The sequence below is a fragment of the Thermobia domestica genome, chromosome 16, assembly GCF_964235325.1.
Source record: "Thermobia domestica chromosome 16, izTheDome1.hap1.1, whole genome shotgun sequence".
NCBI lineage: Eukaryota > Metazoa > Arthropoda > Insecta > Zygentoma > Lepismatidae > Thermobia > Thermobia domestica.
The window spans coordinates 132,135,377-132,160,741 of record NC_137469.1 but is presented as its reverse complement, the minus strand read 5'-3'; the positions used below and the strand labels follow the sequence as shown (position 1 = coordinate 132,160,741).

The following is a 25,365-nucleotide window of genomic DNA, read 5'->3' as shown; positions in this document are numbered from 1 at the left end:
TCGAGTTAATCTTTTTGGCCTTGAATTCTGTCATTAAAAGTTCTCGTTTTGTGTGTGTGTGATTTTTATGTATTATTTTAAAACATAATCATATTTCTGGTATCACTTCCGTTGCCGCAAGGTTGTCTCAAAGCCATAATGTTGACGGAAAACGTGATATCGTATATGTTTTTCCATCCTATCTCATAATAACAGTCCTTTTCTCTTCAACAGATTACATTGTCATACAATAATTTATAGACAAAGAAAGAGAATGTATTTTAGGTCGCTCAATACTTTTGTATTCATTTTGCATTTCACAAAATCTGAGTAAGACGTTTCTGAATAACCATGTCTTCGGGAATAATAAGCCCCAAGACTTCGTTTAAGATTTAAATTTGCATTAGAACACGTAAAAATTCATCAGTGATCAATTCCCATCATTAAGTTTTAGTTAATTACGCTAGATGGCAGAAATGCTATCTCGATTGTGAGAGTGTGTTGTATGCTGCCATTTAGCTATAATAAGAGGAGTACATACAGGTTCACTAAAATATTATTAAATCTTTTACTAAATACTATAGATGGCAGCACCTCGAGAAGATCGCTTCCTCTTAACAGTAGTATGACTTATCTGACAATTTTCTTAGGGAATTTTGACGAATCATCTTAATATATTAATTCTAGTTAGATAAACTCACGAAACAAGACAGGACAAAATTTTCGTGACAATTGCAAGATGAGACAGCTCTTCGAACAGAAACGGATGCATTTTCCGAAGCAAGACTGGAGTTCGTTCAATATTAATATTCACCTTGCGAGACACGAGAGTGCTCCCAATAGAAATAATGCACCTCCCGAGACGAGACGACTTTCAGAACACGGTTTAGTGACAACCTCAATTCTTGCTCTTTAGACATGCTATTTTCAATAATGTATGCATTCAGTGGCGTATGTAGAGGGGTTTCAAGGTTTTAATACATCCTTGTGCAAAGTATAGAACATTAAATAGTATATATATGTATATGGTGTTTTAAGAATGGCGTTCACGGGCTACAGAATACTATTCTACATGTCAAAATAAAGCTATAAATATATATAATTGTATACCTTTCTGGTCCCTGTCTGAAGACGCGAATTGCACTATTTAGCAACGTCGCAGATAAAGAAGCATAATCTACCACGTTGCCACATAGTGAATTTTTTTCAGCCCCCATTACGGCTGATTAAGGCTAGGGATGCGCACGAGACAAGATTTGTGGCTGTCTTGTCTCGAAAATGTGCTGTAAAAGTGATGTCTCGACTCGAAAAATGTATATTTTTCTATTGCAAGAGCCGTGTCTCGACTCGAATTTTGTCAGGAAAATCCTATCCTATCTCGACTCGTCTCGTGCGCATCCCTAATTAAGACCCCGAAGGGTGTATCATTATATAACATTTTCGCTTTATTTTTGCCTGAAAAACAGCGCTTCGTTGTCGGTGGGCTCCATTTTCAGAGCACTCAGTTAAATATACATCCAAAAATCACGCATGTATTTTATAAGATATGATATTGAGTTCTTGAACCCCTCGATGAAGTTCTGCGTACGCCACTGCATACATTGACAAGTTGTAATATTAGTGCTTCAAACTTACTTAGCTTCATTTTTTTTCCCTTGAAATGGGGACCTGCTGGCTGTTACGGATGTATCTAGCCATTTATTATTATATTTAACAAATTGGTACGTAGCTAGTATATTTTTGTGCTTACCTGCAGAGCGTATGCAGTTGAGGCTCTTTAAAAAGGTTATAGCAGTCTTCACAGACTTTGTCCAATTCGGCGAAGATTTCTTTGTTATATACTCCTTTACATTGGATGTCGAAAAAGGATCGCTTGCTGAGAGTGTGCCCAATAATATAGCTGTTCGTAGGGACGACTAGGAAACAGGATACGAATACGACCGCTGCTAGTAGGCACGCAGTAATTCTAGTTTGCATCTGGAAAAAGAAAGGAGAAATTATAAATATTTATTATATATTGTCGTAGTCTATAATAACACAGAAGCTTCAAGTTCGATAAGTATTTTATTACTAAGGTAATACTTTATTATAACTTTAAAGAAGCGCTAACCACCAACAGATGGCAGCACCAATATCTTTCTAATGGATCTCAACTCGAGAGCTAGATTCGCGATTTGGGACATCTGTATAGCGACAAAAAATTGATCCGCGCTTGTCTGTAAAAATGAAGATTTCCATGTGAGAATTCTTTCCGACCATCCAGTATAGTGTTTCCAAGTTTGAAAAGAGAACCGGAATATGTAGAGCGCTTACCTCTAGCATGAGGAGTCGCTGGTTCAATGCCAGTCGTGTGAACTTGTGTGTGGTGAGAAACATGATCGTAGATTTTCTTGTTTTCCCATTTTCCCATTTTCATTCCACAATTTACTACAAAAATCTTTCTCCTTTAGGCGACGTAACCAGCAAACCATTGGCTGCTAAAAACTGTTTTCAAGGAAGATTTCGTACTAAAATGGCTTCGTACTGCCTTATTGTGAACTTCAATAAATATGCGTTAACATTTAAATTGTTTCAAGTACTTGAGGTTTTCTGGGAAAGACACACTTCTATCACTTAATTCCATTATAGAGTTTAAGAGCAGGAAACAAGCTAGTTTACCAAGGTAAAAAGACTGTTTACTTGGTCATTTCATAATGCGGGAAGTTTTCAAGTTTGAATCGATGGTCGGCTTGTCCTGACGGAGTTTCTCCAAATTTGCTGTTCTATCAGGTGAATGGCGAAAAGGTACCTTGAAATATAAAGGTCCTGATTGATTCCAACCTATCATTGCTAGTAATTTCAGTGAGAGTTCATTTCTTAAAGACAATAACTCTCACTTTGTTACATTATTTTTATACGTAGGTTCGCCTACGATTAATGGTATTTTGCTCCTTGTCCTGAAAATGTATTCTTATTTGGAAAGATGTCTTTGAATATTTCCAGTTGTAGGAGACGTAAAATGAGTCATTGTCTAGTTTACTGACTTCCGTATGATAGATTTCAATACTATTAGTCTTTCATTCATATTCAAAAGCGTATCGGTTTCCATTGACTCATATTTGTATCATTGATAAAATAATTGTGAATGAGCAAACGTGAACGTGGGAAGCAGGTGAGCGTAGTGTATGCAGCTTCCTTCACTAGAAACGCAATCAAATCATGCATTGTTCTTAGAAACTTTAAAGGAATACTTTCTGTAATGTAAACAACGAGTGAAAGAATGAAAACAAACCAAAAAAAAAAAAACAAACAAAAAACAAAAAAAATCCCCGTAAATGGCATGCAATTATTACTCACAACACAAGATGTCTATACTGTGGGGATAAGTGCTGCCGTTGTGAGGAATTTTTGAACTACAATTGCAAGTTCTTCGACAGGTATTAATCAAGTGATTCTAGTCCCACATTGTTGGCATGAAATTTTTGTGGAATCTCAATCTATTTTAAAACTACTTTTTCGCCGGCTGGCATAGTAGAGCGGCCTAAAACATAGACTGGCGATCACGAGACCTTCTGTCGCAGGTTCAAATCCCGTCCTGCCTATTAATTTCTCATTGCCTTTGGCTTAAAGAGCGAAAACATAGAAAGTACAAACCAAATACATACATAAATAAAAACTTTTTTTTTTTTTTTTTTTTGTACTAGCAGCGCATATTGTTCTCTAAGATATGAATGTATTTCGAATACAACGAATCTGTTGACCGAAATGACAGTAATATATGTTGAATATACTCCATATCTCATATAAATTTTAATTTAATGATAAAAACACTTTATCATGCACTATTGAAACCTAAACTTATTTTTCTTATAAGAAACAAGAGAAAGAGGTCAATCATTGAAAGAAAAAAAAATATTTTAGTTTAACGTCCCACGTTATGCCCTTTATATTAAGGGAGACGAATGATTAAGGCAAGTGAATGAGAATGTGGAATGAGAATGTGGGAGGAAGAGGGAAACCCAAGTCGTAAGTTACAGGAAATATGCGGAACTTTCTCGTAACCTCACTTACGAAACTGTGTTTCAGTTAGCTCCCTTTTCAGCACCGAAGCTATGTGAGACATGAACGTACAGTTCAAGATATAATCCGTACTACAGATATGTGTTCAAACTTCAAGGCTCTCCCAGCAGAAATCGAACCCAGGACCCCGTGCACCAAAGGCGCAATGGCCACTAAACCAGGAAGGAGGGCTATAATAATCTTCTTTAGTCTGTATAATATAATCGCGACACGTACTCATATGTTAAATAAGTAAATAAATAAATGTAGGAATATTGCAAAAATATTGTCAATAGGCCTATATACCAGTTTTTAGAGAAGAGATGTAATGAAAACAGCTTTGCACTGTACTGCACTTTAGCGTAAGCTGGATAGGACTACTCGTATAAATTTCAAAGCTCTGTTTCTATTTGGATTGTAGGGTGGCGCTGCTGGTGCGAGAGAGTTTCTCGTCTAAAGCAATAAATAAATTCCCCTGGTTAATTGCAAAATAAAGGCCCGTGTTATTTATACACTAAATATTGACTTCTTTCGATTTCAAAAGATATTTTAACGTAGAACATTGACGAGATGAAAATAGCTCTTGGTTTGGTGTCGGCTCAGTATCCTGCACTGTGCTAATGAATTCCGACGCTATTTCCATAAACGTCCCCATTATGGTAGAAATAACAGAAGTAGATGAATTGATCGTGTTCTCGTAACGAAGCCTTAAATTGTTTAACAGGGTGTAATTTTAACGGTAGTGAAACCAGCACTGACATTTAATCTATGTCTTTTTAGCTCCCTCGTGACTAAATAGATTATTTCCTTCAGTGCGGGAAACCCTGGATTCGAATCTTGTTGGGTGATGTCAGTTGAGAACTGTAAATTCACGTCTCGTACACTACTGTGTTAGTGATGTAAATGAGATTTCAATTGTCAACAAGCATGTTCTCTCTATATATTAATATACCCCATTAATACAATGTTTAGTGTAAATTCAAGCTGATATAGTGAACGAGGTCAGATTTGTTGTGGACGTTTTGAATGAGCGTATTCAAGGTCAATTTATGGGATTTGACATGTATCTTAATTGAATGTATTGTGCATATATGTTTCGTTACTTTTACCAGTGATGAAATTGGTAATGTAATATTTCTTAAAGGGTGTTGTAACTATTAGTGCTGGATAGATGTAATAAAAGTTGCGGTGTCCTCGCTGTATTAGCATTCAGCAAGTGCAGAATCCGCAAAGGGCCTTGACGAAGGTCGTAGCGAAAGGTGAAGAGCCTATTTTCATTAGGACATGAGTGGATGGATGAGTGTGGCAGCCAGGGACAGAGGGGGAGAACAATGGAGAGCCAAGCCATTTACACGAAGGCCAATGATCTTGGAGATGTCAAAAAATAAGGAAGTGAGATGACTCGAAAGGTGATCATTTCTGGCATGCACGTATCCAGAAGGATGTCGGTACATTCAAATGCTGAGAAGCTCATTGAAAACGTGTGCTTCTGTTGCGACCCTCCTTACGTGTAACGCAGTTGAAGATACGTTGACAATACTGACTACATAAATTACCAATATGGAGCCTGAATAAGTAGAACCATTGCGTTTGTTCCTTGTGACCGTAGGCTTAAGGAAACCAACTTTCATTAAACTGCAACCAATGGTGTACACAATATCATGAAGCAGGGTTCAGGCACCTAAGTTCATATCGTTTCAGGAAATGAGCAACATTTTATACATATCTTAATATGGTAAATAGTATATTTTTTCATAATATCTTGTTGGAAGAGGGGATTAAACCCCAGTAGCTACCCTTCTGTGTACTCTACTACAAGACAAATGCGTTGCAGGCAAAACCGAACTCAATTTCGATAGATTAGTTAATTTCATGTTCCTTTTCAGTACTGAGGTTGTATGGGACGGGACTACTGGAGTCTGATCTTACTAGGGACCATTTCGATTTGGTGAATTCAATTGCTGAAAATGATTGTTAACACTGGATTCAGCACCAAAAGAAACAAAGAAAAATAGGGTGTTTAGTGGCAGACCGTATAGGGTGGGAGATAACTGAGGGCAAAGTACGAAGATGGAGCATAGAAAACTAGTGCTAGCAATCATTTTCAGCAATTGAATTCATCAAATCGGAATGGTCCCTTGTTAGTATCTGACACAAGTACCCCAGCCGGGAGTCGAATCAAAGTTCACATACACATTTAAGAACCCACTTGGATACGAAGAGGCTGGAGAAAAAAATTAAAAAGCCCTAAATTTGTTGGCATTGCCGTTGAAAAGAGGGTGTGAAAATTACAAGGGGTGAACGGAACAATGAGCCAAAAGTTACACTCAGTTGTGTGTTTGAAAAAATCATAGTGTATGGCAGGGGCGGATCCAGGACCGACTTCTGGGGGGGGCGGTGGGTTGTCATACTGCTACTTTTAAGGGTTCCAAACTTTGGGAGGGTTTTATTTATATACATAAAATACTCTCCTGGGGGGGGGATCGCCCCGATCGCCCCCCGCTGGATCCGCCCCTGGTGTATGGAACATTACGATTATCCACACGAAGGAAGAGTGCGTAAAAACACCTTTGCCTCTATACTCAAATATGTCATCAGGGGATTGCATATGGGACATTCCACTTCCAAGACAACAGAAAATACAGTCTTCATGATGCTGTCAGCTGATGTCATTTGGTAATGTATCAGTTAAGTTACCATGCATGTTCTTTCCTTAAAAGGAAGAAGCAAGAAACAGTGCAAGCTAATTTAACAGCACGATTATCCCGCTTGAGAAAACGTCATGGGAGTACAAGGAAAAAAAATCTGCTATTTTCGTTCATATACCCAGTAAAATGTTGGAAGGGGATTTTACATATGTACATTTGGAACATTTCGTTTCAAAAGGAAGTAACGTGTACGCGTGGCCGTCCTTAACATAAATAACTTATATATGTATACTAATTTCTATGGAATATATTGGCGGGATTTTACTCGGGGAAGAACGTAAATGTATTACCAAGTGCTTTTACAAATATCACGATTTTCCACGAAAGAAAGGAAAGCGCGTGCGGTTTATGTGAGTATAGCCAAATTATACGTTTCATCTCATTCCAAAAGAAAGGGTACTTACCACGGTACCATGATGCACACAATACCCACTAACACGATTTTGAGTTGAGTTGAGTTGATTTTTAGTTTAGCGTCCCTTTCAGCAGCGAGGCTATATGAGACGTGGACCTACTGATTAACGTGGAATCCGAACCACATGAGCTCCCGCCGGGAATCGAACCCGGGTACTAACACGATTTTGTTCATGATTCAGTTGATTTGTGTTTACATCCTTCGTCAGCACCAGGGGCGTCATTTAGAGGGATAGGGAGGGGCAATTGATCCTCCTGAGTTTGAGATTTATATAGATTTTATCAATAGACTAGTAGTAAATCAATGAAAAACGCGAAATTTTACTTACATCAAAGGGTCTTGCTCCTCAAGCAAAATCTGAAATGACGCTCGTGGTCAGCAGCAAGGGTATAGAGGACGAGACCTACAGTTTAGGAGAGAACTCAACCATTGTAGTGCGTCTGATACTCTTCTTACGGGAATCAAACCCAGAACCTCGTGCACCAGTCACGCGCTGTAGCCACTAATCTAGAGATGAGGGCTGCATGATTGTAGAGAACGTCTACGTTTTACATGGAAATGGGCTTGATGGTTTCAAGACCCGATTATGTGAGTTTGTAGTTGACAGCGCTTCGCCAACGCCATAGCTCAGTGGTTCTCAAATGGTGTGTCGCGACGCATCAGTGTGTCACGCAGTCGCGAAATTTTAGAATTTAAAAATCATGAAGAATTTAAATAATAGTTAAGTGAAAATCAAAACAGAGTGTACCAGTCAACACCTCTAGCGGCTTAGTGCTATATAGAGTTGCTACTACCGTCTCCCTTCGGTACTGTCTCCTGGAATAGTCCCTAAAGAAACAGTTAATAGGTTTTACTATTATATACATACATGAGGGCGGATCCAAGGGGGGCTATAGTCCCCCCTTGACCCTCAGGTATACACTGGATAAAATGGACTGGATAAAGCGGCAAACTATGGTTTAGCCCCTTCCTTGATCATATCCTGGATCCGCCATATAATTTATAATAAAAATATCAAACAAGTGTGTCGCGATGTCCTGGACGTTCAGTAAAGATGTGTGTCGTCAGTCAAAAAAGGTTGAGAACCACTGTCCTAACTACACTGTAATACAGCTTCCCATGAGATCGGCGAAGTCAAGCAGTGTCGATCTGGTCAGAGGAAATGTGGGTGACCGTTCGTAGTCACTAAATGGTGTTGGTTTTGTAACGTCCACTCAGAATAGTGAGGACAATAGGGGAGTTGTTTGAAAGGGAAAAATAGTTAGCTCCAGTCTCAAAAGCCAACATTAACGATGAGAACCCGATATGCTGACCACACGTTAACTCAAAGGCATGGATGTCACAAACTGGCTGGTAGGCTCAAGCCCTCGTAAGACCTGTTGCTGCAGTGGTTAAGTTGACAGCGCTGTGTTCGTGTTTTTCTTTTTTTGGGGGGGGGGTTCACCAGTTTCCTTCTGCATACTCATTTCACTAATTCTTTCATGGTCATCTACTTCATTATTTATCTGCCTTCTTTAGCCTACATGTCATAATCGAGGGACAAATAAATATATATATATATATATTTGATAGAAACAGTGGCATTTCAGGTTTCCGTCAAAGGAAAGAAGAGGTTCCAGGTTTTAATTCCGTTGAACAAGATATTATAGAAAAAGTTACCATACAATACTTATAATAATGAACTTAGGAGCTTGAACCTTACCTCCTTGATGAAATTCTGTGTATGCCATTGGTTGAAACTAAATATAGAAGCCTTTCAGAAAAACTACTTCAGTGAATACTTGTAGTGTGGAGGCGTGTGATTCTTTCGTTACGAAAGTCGCGTGTAATGTTATTTTTAGCCTTAACACGTGAGAAAGAATCAACCTGTGTGGAAACAGCATAGACAAATCACAAAACGGAACAGGTAAAACGCGTCTATAAATCATCAGCAACAACAACACATTGTGACTAACTCGTACTACGATCCATTGGCGTGAATTCACCTTATACATAATATGCCAAGTAGCGTGTAAAATTCAAATCACGAGTTGCAGTGTCACATCGTGACACATGCTATTAAAGCTCATAACTGAATTAACATATTACTCCATTGCTTTAAGGAAATGAGTGACTAACGTGTGTATGTTGAAAGGTGAAATTACTTAGTTTTCTTCGTTAATTAGATCAATTAGATTCGGTTATAAACAGACATTTAATCACAAAATAAAAAATAACAAAATCGTTAAAAATCGCTCTCTACGTTTCCTAACCTTTCTAGTATTAGAACACAATTTTCATTCATGATCCGTTTCACTTTCTCTGATATTTACTTGTAACACCATTGTCCATTTAAAGAACAACCATTATCATGTTCTTGTATCCTCAGTGCTTTGCGCATTAAAGGAAACATTTTTTTGTCGTTTGAAATGTCGTTAAAACGTAAACTGTTCTTTTTCCTGCAATGAAATATTCAAATACTCGCAACTATCTATTTATTTTCGTTGCAAGGGGGTTGACATTAGTAACACTGCCGATTGTCTAAAATTCTAATCCTTCAATGCGGCAAATTCGGCAGTCAAATAGCATTCAATTCTTCCAGACTTTGATTGTCTAAAGAATCTAATCCTTCAACGAATGTAAAGCTATAAATTCCACAGACAAATAGCACTCAATCTAACAGACTTCGATTGTCTAAAGAATCTAATCCTTTAACGAATGTAAAGCTACAAATTCCACAGACAAATAGCACTCAATCTAACAGACTTCGATTGTCTAAAGAATCTAATCCTTCAACGAATGTAAAGCTACAAATTCCACAGACAAATAGCACTCAATCTAACAGACTTCGATTGTCTAAAGAATCTAATCCTTCAACGAATGTAAAGCTACAAATTCCACAGACAAATAGCACTCAATCTAACAGACTTCGATTGTCTAAAGAATCTAATCCTTCAACGAATGTAAAGCTACAAATTCCACAGACAAATAGCACTCAATCTAACAGACTTCGATTGTCTAAAGAATCTAATCCTTTAACGAATGTAAAGCTACAAATTCCATAGACAAATAGCACTCAATCTAACAGACTTCGATTGTCTAAAGAATCTAATCCTTCAACGAATGTAAAGCTACAAATTCCATAGACAAATAGCACTCAATCTAACAGACTTCGATTGTCTAAAGAATCTAATCCTTTAACGAATGTAAAGCTACAAATTCCATAGACAAATAGCACTCAATCTAACAGACTTCGATTGTCTAAAGAATCTAATCCTTTAACGAATGTAAAGCTACAAATTCCATAGACAAATAGCACTCAATCTAACAGACTTCGATTGTCTAAAGAATCTAATCCTTCAACGAATGTAAAGCTACAAATTCCATAGACAAATAGCACTCAATCTAACAGACTTCGATTGTCTAAAGAATCTAATCCTTTAACGAATGTAAAGCTACAAATTCCATAGACAAATAGCACTCAATCTAACAGACTTCGATTGTCTAAAGAATCTAATCCTTCAACGAATGTAAAGCTACAAATTCCATAGACAAATAGCACTCAATCTAACAGACTTCGATTGTCTAAAGAATCTAATCCTTTAACGAATGTAAAGCTACAAATTCCATAGACAAATAGCACTCAATCTAACAGACTTCGATTGTCTAAAGAATCTAATCCTTTAACGAATGTAAAGCTACAAATTCCATAGACAAATAGCACTCAATCTAACAGACTTCGATTGTCTAAAGAATCTAATCCTTCAACGAATGTAAAGCTACAAATTCCATAGACAAATAGCACTCAATCTAACAGACTTCGATTGTCTAAAGAATCTAATCCTTTAACGAATGTAAAGCTACAAATTCCATAGACAAATAGCACTCAATCTAACAGACTTCGATTGTCTAAAGAATCTAATCCTTTAACGAATGTAAAGCTACAAATTCCATAGACAAATAGCACTCAATCTAACAGACTTCGATTGTCTAAAGAATCTAATCCTTTAACGAATGTAAAGCTACAAATTCCATAGACAAATAGCACTCAATCTAACAGACTTCGATTGTCTAAAGAATCGAATCCTTCAACGAATGTAAAGCTACAAATTCCATAGACAAATAGCACTCAATCTAACAGACTTCGATTGTCTAAAGAATCTAATCCTTCAACGAATGTAAAGCTACAAATTCCACAGACAAATAGCACTCAATCTAACAGACTTCGATTGTCTAAAGAATCTAATCCTTCAACGAATGTAAAGCTACAAATTCCATAGACAAATAGCACTCAATCTAACAGACTTCGATTGTCTAAAGAATCTAATCCTTCAACGAATGTAAAGCTACAAATTCCATAGACAAATAGCACTCAATCTAACAGACTTCGATTGTCTAAAGAATCTAATCCTTTAACGAATACAAAGCTACAAATTCCGCAGTCAAACAGCACTGAATTCGAACAGACCTATTTCAAAATGAATACAGCACTCAATCTATCAGACTCCGATTGTCTAAAGAGTCTAACTCTAAAGCGAATATATAGCTACAAATTTGGCAGTAAAATAGCATTCGATTCTAAGAAGCTTCGATTGTCTAAAGAAAATAATCCAATTTTTCAAGAAATACAAAGCTACAAATCCCGCAGTCGAATAGTACTCAATTGTAACATACCTGATTGTCCAAAAATTTCAGTCCTTCAACGAATACAAAGCTACAAATTCCATAGTCATATATCATTCAATTCTAACAGAGGCCGATTGTCTAAAGAATTCAGTCTCTTCAACAAATCCAAAGCTACAAATTCCACAGTTTAAAAGTTCTCAATTCTAACAGACCTCAATTGTCCAAAGAATTCCCCTTTCACAAATGTAAAAGCTACACATTCGGCAGTCAAATAACACTCAATTTTAACTTGAATGAAATTTGTATTATGAAACACGACTGTAGAGTACGAAACGTTTTTGAACTCTTGATTACACTCGTCAACATGAACTTAGGTGTGTCTTATAGTTTTCCAGCTGCTAAAAACTAAAATCAGAGCTTAGTTTTGGTCCACAAATTTACAAATAACGATACGTATCATAGAAGGTCAGATTTGTTTCCAGAACTTTGTTATTAAATTGCAATAAGGTTAACAATTACCGCGCATGAACTATTATCAAAAATCTTAAGGTAAATAATCTATCGCATGCTATCAGATCTGAATTGTACTCGTATCGACAGTAACGATACCATGCTCTGCACTTATAAAGCTTCTGCTTCCACAGAAGTTGACGGCAAGATTCAGTGCTAGCTGATTAGTATTGATATGCATGTTTATTTACAGAGTTCATATATTCTCAAACCAACAGGAGAACAGATCAGTAGTATCGTTCACTAAACGCGCTCCACATCTACGCCGCTATTTTCAACACACTTCTTCAGTTATTCCAGTACTTTTCTTCAACATTTTCAACGCGTGACGCTCTAGAGGAGTGAGTGGATGATGCAGTGGTTATTTTATTTTGGCGATGAACGAAATTTCGGATTTTTACACCGTCCACCTTACACGCCAAATTTCTCCTGCGGCAAAGTGCATGAGATTGAGGTCGGGCGACCGTGGAACCTATATTTCAGGTTCTCTTCCAGTTCATCTTCTGGGAAACATATCATCCAGTCAATGATATACTGCCAGATGATTTACCTGTGCAATGGCAGTCTTTATTATTATTATTATTATTATTATTATTATTATTATTATTATTATTATTATTATTATTATTATTATTATTGAATTGCTTGTACAGTCTTTCAACACAGTTCTTTATTAAATCTTGCCGCTGATGGTGACTCTTTAATCAAGTACGAAATTGAAGTTGTATAGTCAACACGGACTGGCTCACCACCTGGCGGTAGAATTATGAACTAATGCGTCCTGAAAGAAAATTCCAGGATATGTTAAACAATATTTGACAGGATATTCGATCCATGGTAATGTATTTTCGTGGAACATTTGATCCTAGAATTGTAACAAATAATATAGCTACAGTCTTTTTTTTTTAGTATAATAAAACGTGTACGTAAATGATTGCTTGGGGCTATAATCGTAGACATTTTATGTTAATAACGAACTTATTTTTAGTTAAGTATCGTCGGCTGACCTTAAGAAAAACCTTTGCTTTGAGACAGTGTGTTGAATTTTCTTAAGAAATCTTCACACACAAGCAGATAGCTCTATTCACAGAATTAAATAAAACGTTATGTATGAGAAAAACAGTCAGTAAACACCTGTTGTCACTGTCCGGGTTTATACTCCTGTGTATGTATAAATATATATAAAGCCTTTCTCATAAAGAAAAATGCAACAGCCTCGAAGCAATCTTTCTTCTTTAAATTATTATGTTTTTTTTTTTTTTAAAAAGTTTATACCTGACGAAATGATTCTTTCATTTCTGTGGGATACCAACAGAAACCAGAAAAAACCTCAAATAACCGAGCGATTAATGCTAACTGCGACAAAAATAGCCGCCGCACACCTGGAAGGGAAATTCCTTACAAGGTTGAGTAACACGGAGGAAGGACAAACTAAGAACGAACGAACGAAGTTGGTTTGATTGTGAGCAGCGCACGGGAGAGAGAGGCAAAGGAGATTGGGCACAGGAAATAACACATACGAATGATAAACTTCCTGTTGTGTTGGACATCACTAAGTAAGCTCAACTCCAAATGTTTGACTTTTCTAAATGCCTCGTATGTACACAAGATGATTTTGATTAAATTAAATAAAAGAAAGTTCCCTGGCAACCAATCGTTTCCGCATATTAGATACCGGTACAGGGTGTTAATAAAGCAGGGATTCTTAATCTATGATTTATGACGGACTTCTCGAAACTTATCTAGTATTCCCCTCCCTCCTAAAAAAAGAGAGAAGCTATTACTTGTAAATGTATTCATGGTTCTGTCGTCCGTCAGTACCCCTTGGTTGGTGTTATTCTTGCAGAAGTTCCGCTTTTGATATACTTAGGTATATTTTTAATAATTTGTCTCCTATTGATATAAATATACAGAGTGTGACTTAATGTAACAAACGTCGGAAGATAATTTCTGACACCGATATAAGCAAAAGAGAAGAAGAATGATGACCTTATAAACATATAGCATATTGGGCATATTGACAGAGTTAGGGAGGGCCCAAAGTTCGTTTACTACTCCTGTCAACGACTTGAGACAGTGTATCCATAACGCCTGTACAGTTGTTCGTCATGTCCCAGGTATCTTCGACGGGATCACCAAACTCTGATCCGACATTGTCATGTATGCATTGCTGTCTATGGCGGACACTTCGATGTGCTCGACAAACGTACGTTTGTATCTCTCTTCTGCATGTCGGTATCTACCCTTTCAAACTTACTGTTCGTTGTCAACAATGCGTTTGATTGTTAGGCAGGTTGGTGGTTCAGTATCAAACTCCTCTCTCCACTGACGCTGCACTTCGATGGCATTCCCAAACCTGATAAAACACTTCAAAACGTACTTACGCTGCTCGAACGTCAAGCGTGCTTCTGCCATTATCTCACTAACCGTGCTGACAGTACCGACATCTGTTGAGCGAAAAACCGTACTACAACATAATTTTAACTGAAAACAATTGACAATACCATCTGTTGGGCGAAAAACCATACTACAACATACTTATATTTTAGAATAATTGTCAATGCCAGTATCTTGATACAGGATAGCAAAGAGTGTATACACTTTTCTGGCAAACTCTGTATATGTGATTTTATGCTTTGACAGAGGTTCAAAAGAAGTTTCTACCTAAATATGTATAAACATATAACGAAATTTACACCAATTTAAGGGAAATCGACTAAAATAAATTATAACTTTAAATTTTAATATTTTAATGTATAAAAGAACAAAGTGTAAAATAGTTATAGAATATTAACATATTATGCAGGTGTATGATCCTATGATTAAATTCATTTTGTTGGTTTAAACTCAAACCACAATCGTGTGGTCACGATATGTCATGATTTACAACCAAAGCTTGGTCAAGAACGAACTTCATATTATATAGTGATTAATTCGTTTGTACTGCATCATCGTTTACTTTTAGCTATGCCGCTACCGCAGTGGTCAGTCAGTTGGTATTCTGAACCTAACCGAAGCTTACGTCAAGAAGTCCGGATGTTGATATGTGCATTCCTCGTAGTGTACCTTAACTAACACTGCCATAAGAAAAACTAACCAGACAGCGAAGACCCGTAGCATGTATCAGTGATGATTTATGTATGAGAGGCTACATGAATGAATAAATAGCAAAATACTGCCTCAGGACTCATACTCTTTTAGCGGTTCGTCAAAAAGATGTGCAAAAATGTCCTCCAAACGTATCTGTTAAAATGTTGCAAGGTAGGCAGATAGATATCTATGGGAAAAGACATTGTTGATAGCAGCACTTGCAGTAATCCAAATGCAGACTTAAAAAAAAAAAAGAAGAAGAAGAAGAAGAATGGGAAAAAAGTTTTGCTTAATGTTCAATGCAACGATCGACCCTCAACACAAAACGATCGGCTGAGTTCTAATAACAAGGTTTGCTGAATGATTGTAAGTTGCGAACCTAGATAATTGCCCTGCGCTGTTTTTAAACAGACAACTGAACATGTCTTGCCTATAGGCTGCCACACACGTTGAACCCAGCACTACAAGTTTTTCTTCATTGAAAGTCTATATGATTCAGCGTTGCCAGGTCTTGATTACTTCTAACACTATTTTTTTTTACTACAAAATTCAGTTCGATAGATTTAATCGAAATAAGTACAAGAGTGGTAGATGATGACATGATGTAAATATATCAACGAAAGCTATTTACTTAATTCCGATACTGATACATGGAAATAAATGTCGCAGATTAGATCAAGAACATATAACTTTTTGTATTGTTCTAGTTATGCTGATTTAATAACAATAATATATATATATATATATATATATATATATATATATATATATATATATATATATAGTTAGTGTATTGATAAAAATAAATCAAATCTAAGTTTAAAAAAGCAAAAATATAATTTACTGGTGACACCAGGTTTGTTCGAAAATTGCCTTCGGTACTCACGTGATAGAATATCTATTGTTAATATCGTAATACAATATAATAGACTTATTAAAATGATTATCCATTATAACGGTCTAAATAAATATTTATCTGAAGTAAATAGCGGCTTCTGAAAAGTTCGGTCGAAGAAACCGATATGTATTATAGGCCGGGCGTACCATATTGATACCAAAGGTTAATAATTTTTGAAGCCAATAGAACTAGATTCAATTTCCAGAAGGAGTGGAGTGGATAAATTAATATTTTTTTATGTTAGAGCAATGATTTTTCCTCCCAGAAAGACCCACTTAAATATTCTCTTGAATTGGAATGCTATCGTCCTTTTTAATGACAAAAATAGCTTTTAATGGCTTCAAGTACACGTAAAAACTCAACTGACAATTTTATTTATTTAACTTCGGTAAAATTTAGAAAAAAAAAATACTAAAATCAGTTAAATCATAAAATTACCGATTGAAGTTTAGAATTAAAATTAACTATATCATAAGAAAGATAATAGTACGAGCATTAAAAAAAAAAATTATGAGTTTCAAAAACTTATACTGAAGTTAATGTAATTTCTATTATTAAATGTAATTGTTCATTTCATGTTGGTTATTTAGGGCGTTGAGACCTATAACTGTCATCTACGTTTTTCAGCCAATTCTACGAGGAAATTAATTTTTGTGCTCTTTGAAATAAACGATTACGATAATTTGCTTTTACTAATTTCATCATCAAATTCATGGTATATAATTTAATATTACGTAAATGAAATTAGATTGATTAAGATTAAAATTATATGTTTCACGAAGTAAGAGACATGTAAATAAATAGATTTGAAGTGAGATTAAATATCAAAATTTTATATAAGAAAAATTTGATCCAGCTTTCACAGAGTAAGGGACATGTAAATAGATATGAAGAGGAAATCAGTAGAATAAAATTAAAATTTCAGTTCATTTAAAAAAATAGCGCCGGTATTCAACGCTCTTTAATATTTATTTATATCTTTATTCCTCTTAACAGAAAATGGCAATGAAAATTGAGAAAATTAATTTATCTGTCAACACTGACATTTATAGCTTGTAGCAATGCCTCGAGTATGACCTTTGAAGAAATCCGCTTTACCGGTAGTACTGTCGTAGTAGTACACGATACTAATTCTAACAATGCTCTGCAATAGAAATGAGAAGGAAGTGAAGCGGAGCGGAGGGGAAAGTAACTAACAAGCATGATAACCCGAGGCTTATGCTTTCATCGCTGTTGTGCCGCCTTAGAAGCGCATGCTCCTATCTTGCACGCTAAGGCTCTACAACTAGCAATCAGTATTTGTTTATTGCGTAATTTCACTAGATGGACTGTTAACGATCCGCTTAAGCAAACAAGATGTTAAAAACGCAACACATGTTTCTTACGATCCAAATGTCAGGGAGTCAATGTCCACGTCATACGTTAACTATTATTGTAATAAATAACAGGTTAATCATATCCAAACGAAAATAGCTTCCAGAATAAAAGAGTGTCGGATATGTTAATAACTGGATTTTTGAGATTGTTCGGAGTGTGTGTTCGGGATACTAAAGATCGTTGATGGTCTTAATTTGAAGTTAGATGTTTTTTCTTTAAGTATAGAGCTAATAGAAAGGTTTACGAAAGTGTTGTGAAAGACTTTCAAGTTGTTTATTTATTTATTTTTACGTATTTTTAAAAATAAGAATATATCATATCAATAAAGTATCTCTAACAAGCTCTTCATCAATAATTGAAGAAAATGTTCAAAGTATCAACACCTTGATTGGAGAATTAACTTGGGTTAGCTTTACAAAGAATCATTTATGTTGTTTATTATAATATGTTACTTGCAACGTTATGGTGTTGTTTCAGTGACTGTATTAGCACTTTTTTCTTACAAAAGAAAGTATTAAAAGTTGTTTAAATTGTTGCCAAAAGCTTCTTAGAGGCTTATTTTTCAAGCTCAAGACATTTTATATCTTCTTTGTGCATATATAATATTACTCTGCAATATTTACTGTAAGTAATAAAAATTTACTAGAATAACGTCCATAACTACATCTCGACACGTTGATAAATTACATCTTATTCCACATTTTATTTATTATTTTGAAAAAGCATATTTATAAATAGTATCAGAAATTTCACTCTGACCTTGTAAAGACCTATTATAGTACTGTATATGTTAAATTGAAACCATTTGCGGAAGATATGCAAATAACACATCTTGTATATTCTTCTAACATTTAAAAGAATTCAAGACTTTGATTTTAACATTTTAATTCAATATTTTAATTAAAAAAGAAGTCAGTATAATAGATAAAATTAATTAAAAATACTCACAAACAAATTAGTTTCATTACATGTGCAAATTAATGATAAGTAGTATTAATAAAACTTTCAAATGTTTTACTTTCAATATAATCCGATATTATTAATATTAGAGAAATATAATGTGAACACGTTTCTGAGGATTTCCTTCTATTTTTTCCTTAGTTTACAGGTAGCAAACCTGATTTTTTCATAACTTTTTAATATTTTAGCATGTTTGACGTAATACCTACGTCGTAAAAAATTATACAGGTGTAATAATATATTGCTAATTGTAGCTATTTAAGGATATTTCAAGTATTGTCAATATCAATTGTTGATGCTAATAGTTACTTTTGATTCCCAGTGTAGTTTTAGTTTTAGAATGTCATTAGGATATTCAAGAATTTCTTTCATTGGTTTATGATTGTTAGTGTGCTGTGTACAGTAATTATCTTACAGTCTTGTGATGTGGCTCTTTGAAGTAAGGTTATTATGTAAGAAGTAGAAAAATTGCAAATGCTTCTTACGAAACAGTTTGTGGAACAACAATGACTGTTATATGGTTCATTTACTAATGTTATCACAGGTAATTTGTAGAATGACTTGGAAGATTTTATCGTTTATTTAGAGACAGTAGAATTCGTTTTGAGTGTAATTTGATTTATCTCATGATAGTTTGAGATTATTGTTTAGTAACAAAAATGTGTTGCAAAACTTGGAATTAGAAAACTAGCGAAAACAAAGACCACAATAAAGAAACTGTGTAAATATGTACAGAACAGTATAACATATCTGTCGACCTTTGAAAATAAAAGAAACCAGCAAACCGATTTTATAAATATGTAACTAGATACCAAATCCATTTTCAGCTTAATTAGGCCTAATGTACTTTATGGAAATTCCGGAAATCGTTACCCAAGAAATGGTTTACATATACTTGGAATTTTATGAACTAGTAGCAATAGAAGTCGGTAACGTCAGTAGGATAAAGAATATCTAACATGGAAGAGTAAGGCTAGTTTTAGACGGAAGCATTTATCGTAGCAAAAATCGTATCATCGATATCTTACCGTGTAAAGTAGCAAATGCTATAGAATTTCTCATGCCATGGCATATCCTATGGCACTTCTTGTCAATAGAACCTGCTCTATTTCGTAGCATTTCCCCCAACATTTCTGGTCCGATTGCAGCGCCGTGGTGTGTTAAAAGGAAGCAAAAGATTTTGTGCCAAATATCCATGCTGTTTGTTTTGTGTGGGAAATTGAATTGTAGTAAAGAAAAATGAGTTGGAGTAGGGCTGCTCTTTGCCCACATACTTCTTTGTGGTTTTCGTTTTTTAATATAACCGGCGAGAACTGTTTTTACAACCACTGTTGCTTTAGCTACCTCACGCTTTAGTTTCGGAGCCAAAATTGCGCTCTTCTCCAGTGATTTGTTTGTTACGTCACAAAATGCTTATCAAAATGCCACCATGTAAAAGCACCAAATATTTTTGATGCCATAGAATATTATACGAGATTTTTGGCAGCACATCTGCTACGACAAATGCTTCCGCCTAAAACTAGTTTAAAAGTTTAGATAGAAACTTAGCATGAATTAATGGTAGCCTTTCTTTATTGTTATCAAACAAGTTGAGCTTAAATATTCTTTTAAAAAAATAACAAAATATAGGTATTTCTTTTGGTTAGATTTTATTTTTATTTGGAATGAACAGTATTCAGAAGTCGAGCTTCTTTCATAGTGAAGAAAATGATGATCTAATTCTGACAAGAACATTGTAGAACCTGATATCGAACATGGCTATTTACATAATTATATTTTGGGTTCTTGCGTGTTAAGATGTATATCACCTAATTACATTTTAAAAACTGAAAAAAAAAATATAGCTGAAATATTTTATTTTGGATTTTCCGCACATTGGAAATGTAAAAATAGAAACTTAATGGTTCAGTGTATTCAACTCAGGGATAATTTTTTAACTAAGCAAAATAGAGCACATTCCAAACGTCGCGCATGACAAGTTATATGTAGTTCGATGGGACTATATATGTGTAAGATGTAACATGTATGTTAAGATTTTATAAACTTAAACTGAATAGTTATTATTATTATTACTACTATTTATTATTATTATTATTATTATTATTATTATTATTATTATTAGCTGGCATGTAAGTATGTCGCAACTTTCGGTTGGGAATCTTGATCAACTTTACATGACTTTGATTAATGATAAAGTGATATTATTATCATTATTAATACTAAAGGATCTCAAGAATAAATGTGTTTTATATTTTCAAGTTATAAGAACTTTTATGAAAACTGCCGTACCCTTCATAAATTATTGGAAGTAAATTTCACGAAGTTCAGTGAATAAAGCCCGGCAAGAATGACTTGATGTAACACATTGAAATAATTGTAATTTATAAGCCAAGGCCACATTATATTGGTATCTGTTTACAACAGTTTATCCAGAATAGATAATCTCTAGCTAACATCTCCCATATTTGACGATCTAATGCATGTTATAGTATTTTAACTTTAATGTCAAATTCAGCCAGAGATCAATACACTACACATACATTTTTTTTTTACTTCAGTTACGTGCTATGTGTAGAAATCAAAATATGCAGAGAAGCATACATGTCACATGAAGCATAGTAAGTAAATTATTAATTTTATACATTATACATCCTGTGTACAAACACACGATTGGCAGCTTGGCTAATACATCAAAAGAGAAGTCATGAATACGTACATGACAATTTTACATCAACATTAATCTCTTCTCCTTTATCATGTAAAAATTTTCGCTTTCATCTCAAAACGAATAATTTGTAATTTTGAACTGCTGTCAAGGAAACTTATTGCAAATTTAACATTTACATAGTGATAGAAGTTGTGTGAAAAAAGGTAAAAAATGAGGTTAGTCGATAAGGCATTTGCTAATTTACCGTGAAGTGACAAGTGGACTTTATGTCCAAGCTAAAGTGAGAAAGCATACTTGGATTTTCGCCCTTGGATATAACGAACTTCCTAACTAACTGGCGCAGCTGTTGTTGCGAGATGTTTTTTGACTCCTAATTCCCTGACGTAAATGAGCATTGCTTACTCACTCCTTACATACAAAGAATCGTATGTATTCCGTCTTCACCTTCCGTATGCAATGTCTGCTGATGACATCCATATACTTACGTACACGCATGAAACGACCAGGCCGCATTATGATGGATAGAGAATCTTCTGAAGATAGGAAACGGCAGACGAATGACGTAGCTATCTCAAGAAGTCATCGGCAGTTGAAGAAGTTCTTGGCGTCAAATGGCGACAGTATATCTTACAATCCGGCTACCTATACTGAACATGTTTCTGGCTTCCTTCACTTTTGATATCAGCAAATACTACATAAGTTTATAAAAATTGTACATGCTCGAGGTGTACAAAAGAGGTTATTTTTCGCAGCTTCATTATTGCACAGATATTTGGTTGGATTTACGAACCTAGAGAGTTGTAAATATAAAAGGAAGCTTCTAGATCACAACATTGATGTGATCATAAGATTAGAGAATGTTTAGTGGTATTGACCTGTTACAACTATATTTTGAGTAATGAGTTTGATGAAGCCGTTGTTGCGCGCATAATGATGTGATTAGTTGTGTGCAGTAATAATTTTGCTCAATGTTCATATTATTGAGAAAATTTAACCTACAGGAAAATTACCCTTAAAAAGGAATTCAATAAACTCCTTTGAATATAAATTAAGTTCCCTGTAAATATGGAATCAGAGCAATTGAAAGCATGGAGCAATAGTTCTCAATGTTTTTATAAGTTTTGCAGTTAGTTTATTTCTCGGTGAAAGGAATAGTTCCTTTCTCGTACCTTATATACCATAAGTTCTTTACAGCGACTTGCTCATCTAACACTACTTGATAAAATAACTTGATAGAAATATAGGCACATTCATAATGCCGTTTGCCTTCACACAGGCGTCCATGTTTTGTGACACGCAGACCCTGGTGTCTAAATTCACTGTTACTCACATTATGGTTTTAAGAGTTTTGCTTTCTTTTGTGTCTGATAGCACCGAAATGCTCCGAAATGTTCTATGGCTTGTTGAACAGGTCCAGATCGAGGGTGGGTGATAATTAATAGTTGTGGGCGAAGATTTCTGAACTACGGACGCATTCGTGTGTAATACGAGCTATGAGATTATTATTGAAATATTCATTGCTGATTTTTGAACATGTAGGCATTTAGTGAAGTTTATAGTATAGTTAATTATACTATTAAACACCCACTGTTTTTCTCTTGTTGTGACTTTGTCTGCAAGTGTTGTTCTTTTGACAAAACTTGTGATGGCGATTTAATATTTGTATCAAGTAAGTAAATAAAATTATCAGTTTTAGTGTAAGTATAGTAACATCGAGCTTGTAACTTGTTGATTGCTAATAATAAAATATCGTTTGGAGTCTTGAAACTCCTTTGGTAAAATTTTTATCTATTACTTCAAAACATCACGACATAACTTTAAGGTGACGCTGCACACAGCTTGGAATCTTCTATTTAAAATTCATCTTAATTACAGGTAGCATCACTTGAAGGAATTTTGATTAAAATATTGGGAGTGCCTGAATTGTGTGCAACCAACATGTTCTTTAAATATAGTTCGGATGTATAGGGGAGCATATCGGGTTAATAGGATGGATCATCTTTATCAACGAACTTGAATCCTAAATTTTGATCCTCTACATCCTGGTCAAAATTGATGGTGATCCATCAAATATATACGTGGTTCTTGAGATTTTTTGTCTCCCGGATGAATAGAGACACGAACAGACAGAATAGATATATGAAGTAATTTTAGTTGGTAAATCAAACACCTCAAAAATTATGTAAGCGGTTGGTGAAATTGGGTATATTAAGGAACCAAACGGACAAAGTCCAAAATACATAATGCTTCCGCATAGTAAAAGATCCTACTAAAAGTATTAATGTTGATGATATGCTGAAGTGGTTGTGGGAATTCTAGTTGTATTAACTTGACAGGGAAATCATTATGTTTTTTTTTTTTTTGTACTATTTAGTAAATGGATGTTGTAATGTCATTTGTAATTAGCATGTAGAGAGAAAAAAGTGAATGATATGGGAAGAAATTGCAGCGTGAACGAAAAGGAAGATCAAAGCGAAATCTTCTGTTGCTATGTGATGTAATGAAGACCCTCGTAAACGAGAGATTAAAAACCTGAATTGCGCTTTTACCTACAAGAACATTGTTGGTGTAATCCACCTTGCGCAACTGGATGAAGGACGTAATTTATGGGAGTTCGTTGTTTGGATAACGTTAACTTTCAGGGTTGAAAGTTCATAATGTCACTTGAATGACGTAGGTCACAAACGAGAGATAGAAATAAGTATGCCAGACTAATTCTTATAATCTTGTAGTATTCCTAGATTTTTTGTTTACGTCACTAGTTCGCTTTCGTTTTCAGTAAACAACAAGATATTGGTTAGTTTTATTTATATGTACGAAGTAGCTGTAAATAATTCCTGAAACCAGTGGCTACTGATTGACATTACAACTATTGCGTTGAAATAATAACTTCATAACTTGATGGTACCCGTAAAATCGCAACATGACAATAAGGTTTCACTTTCTTAGGTTTTCTTAAATAATGGGAACAGATTTCATATTTTTTATCAAATAAATTAATGAGTAAAGTTGTCTTTGGTAATCAGAAAAATAGTTAAATTAACTAAGGTTGTGTGTGGTAATCAGAAAATAGTTAAATTGACTAAGGTTGTTTGTGGTAATCATAAAAATAATTAGACTGATTGAGGTTGTTCAAAATAATCAGAAAAATAGTTAAACTCACTAAGATCGTCCGCAATAATGTGGATAAATAGGTTGTGACTAAGGTTTTTCATTATACTCAAGAAGATAAATAAAATTGACTAAGGTTGTCCTTGATGATCAAGAACATCAGAGTAATTGATTAAGGTTAATCAGGAAAAAAAGATTGACTGTTGTCCATAGAAGTCTGGAGAAATAAATTAATCGGCTAAGATCGTTCATGATACATAGGAAAAATAGATTGATTAAATTTCTTCATAGTAATCTGGAAAAGTAGGTTAATTGACAAATCAAATCTCTTGTCACATTTCATAGTTCTCAGTAACTTCTATGTAGTTGATTTCGGTATGTTTTAGTGATTATAAATCCCATTCACATGATCATTCATTCTATAGTTTTTTTTTTTTTTTTTAAATCATCAATTTCTGTTACTAATCTTATGCAATTAAATCTCGTGATCTTAGTTTTACTCTGTTTTCAGTTTGCGATACTTTGTGAAACATTAACAGACGATACTCATGCATCACACATATCATGAAGTCAAACAAATTATTTGTTATTAATCTTGGTTATCTCGAATGATGTGCAATTTGTATTGAGGACCAGGTGCATTCAGGAAGTTCTCATAAAGTCCATGGACTTTGTATGTAGGGCCCTTTTCTGAGGCGTAGAAACTGTTACATGTAGAGCATATCAATGAGATAATACTGTGTAAATATTCATAGATACGTCAAACTTGTATGAGGAAAAAAAATCTGTATTATGTGAATTTCCTTTACATTTGTACTAGTCAAGGCGATAATTTTATGCAAAGACGCAATGCTATATTTTTGTTCGTGTTTACGAAATGCGATCGCATTTCTAAGGTATTGGAATTATAGGTTTCCAACCAAATTACATTTTTGTATGCAATATTTGAATGAAAATTAGAATGGAAACGTAATTTTCGTGCTAAAATGAAATTATATCGTAAGAG

The 25,365-nt window shown here is 34.8% G+C and overlaps 2 protein-coding genes across 3 annotated transcripts in view; one reads left to right on the top strand and one right to left on the bottom strand.

Moving 5' to 3' along the window:
• The window catches only part of LOC145673420 (peroxisomal leader peptide-processing protease), a 645,832-nt gene that overhangs the window by 88,331 nt on the left and 532,136 nt on the right, over positions 1-25,365 (top strand). The window lies entirely within an intron of this gene.
• ITP (ion transport peptide) overlaps positions 1-25,365 on the bottom strand; it is a 49,752-nt gene that overhangs the window by 7,771 nt on the left and 16,616 nt on the right. For both annotated transcript variants that reach the window (XM_081743111.1, XM_081743113.1), the window contains exon 2: positions 1,730-1,956. In XM_081743111.1, the coding sequence (XP_081599237.1) occupies positions 1,730-1,956 (227 nt within the window). The remainder of the gene's footprint in view (positions 1-1,729; positions 1,957-25,365) is intronic.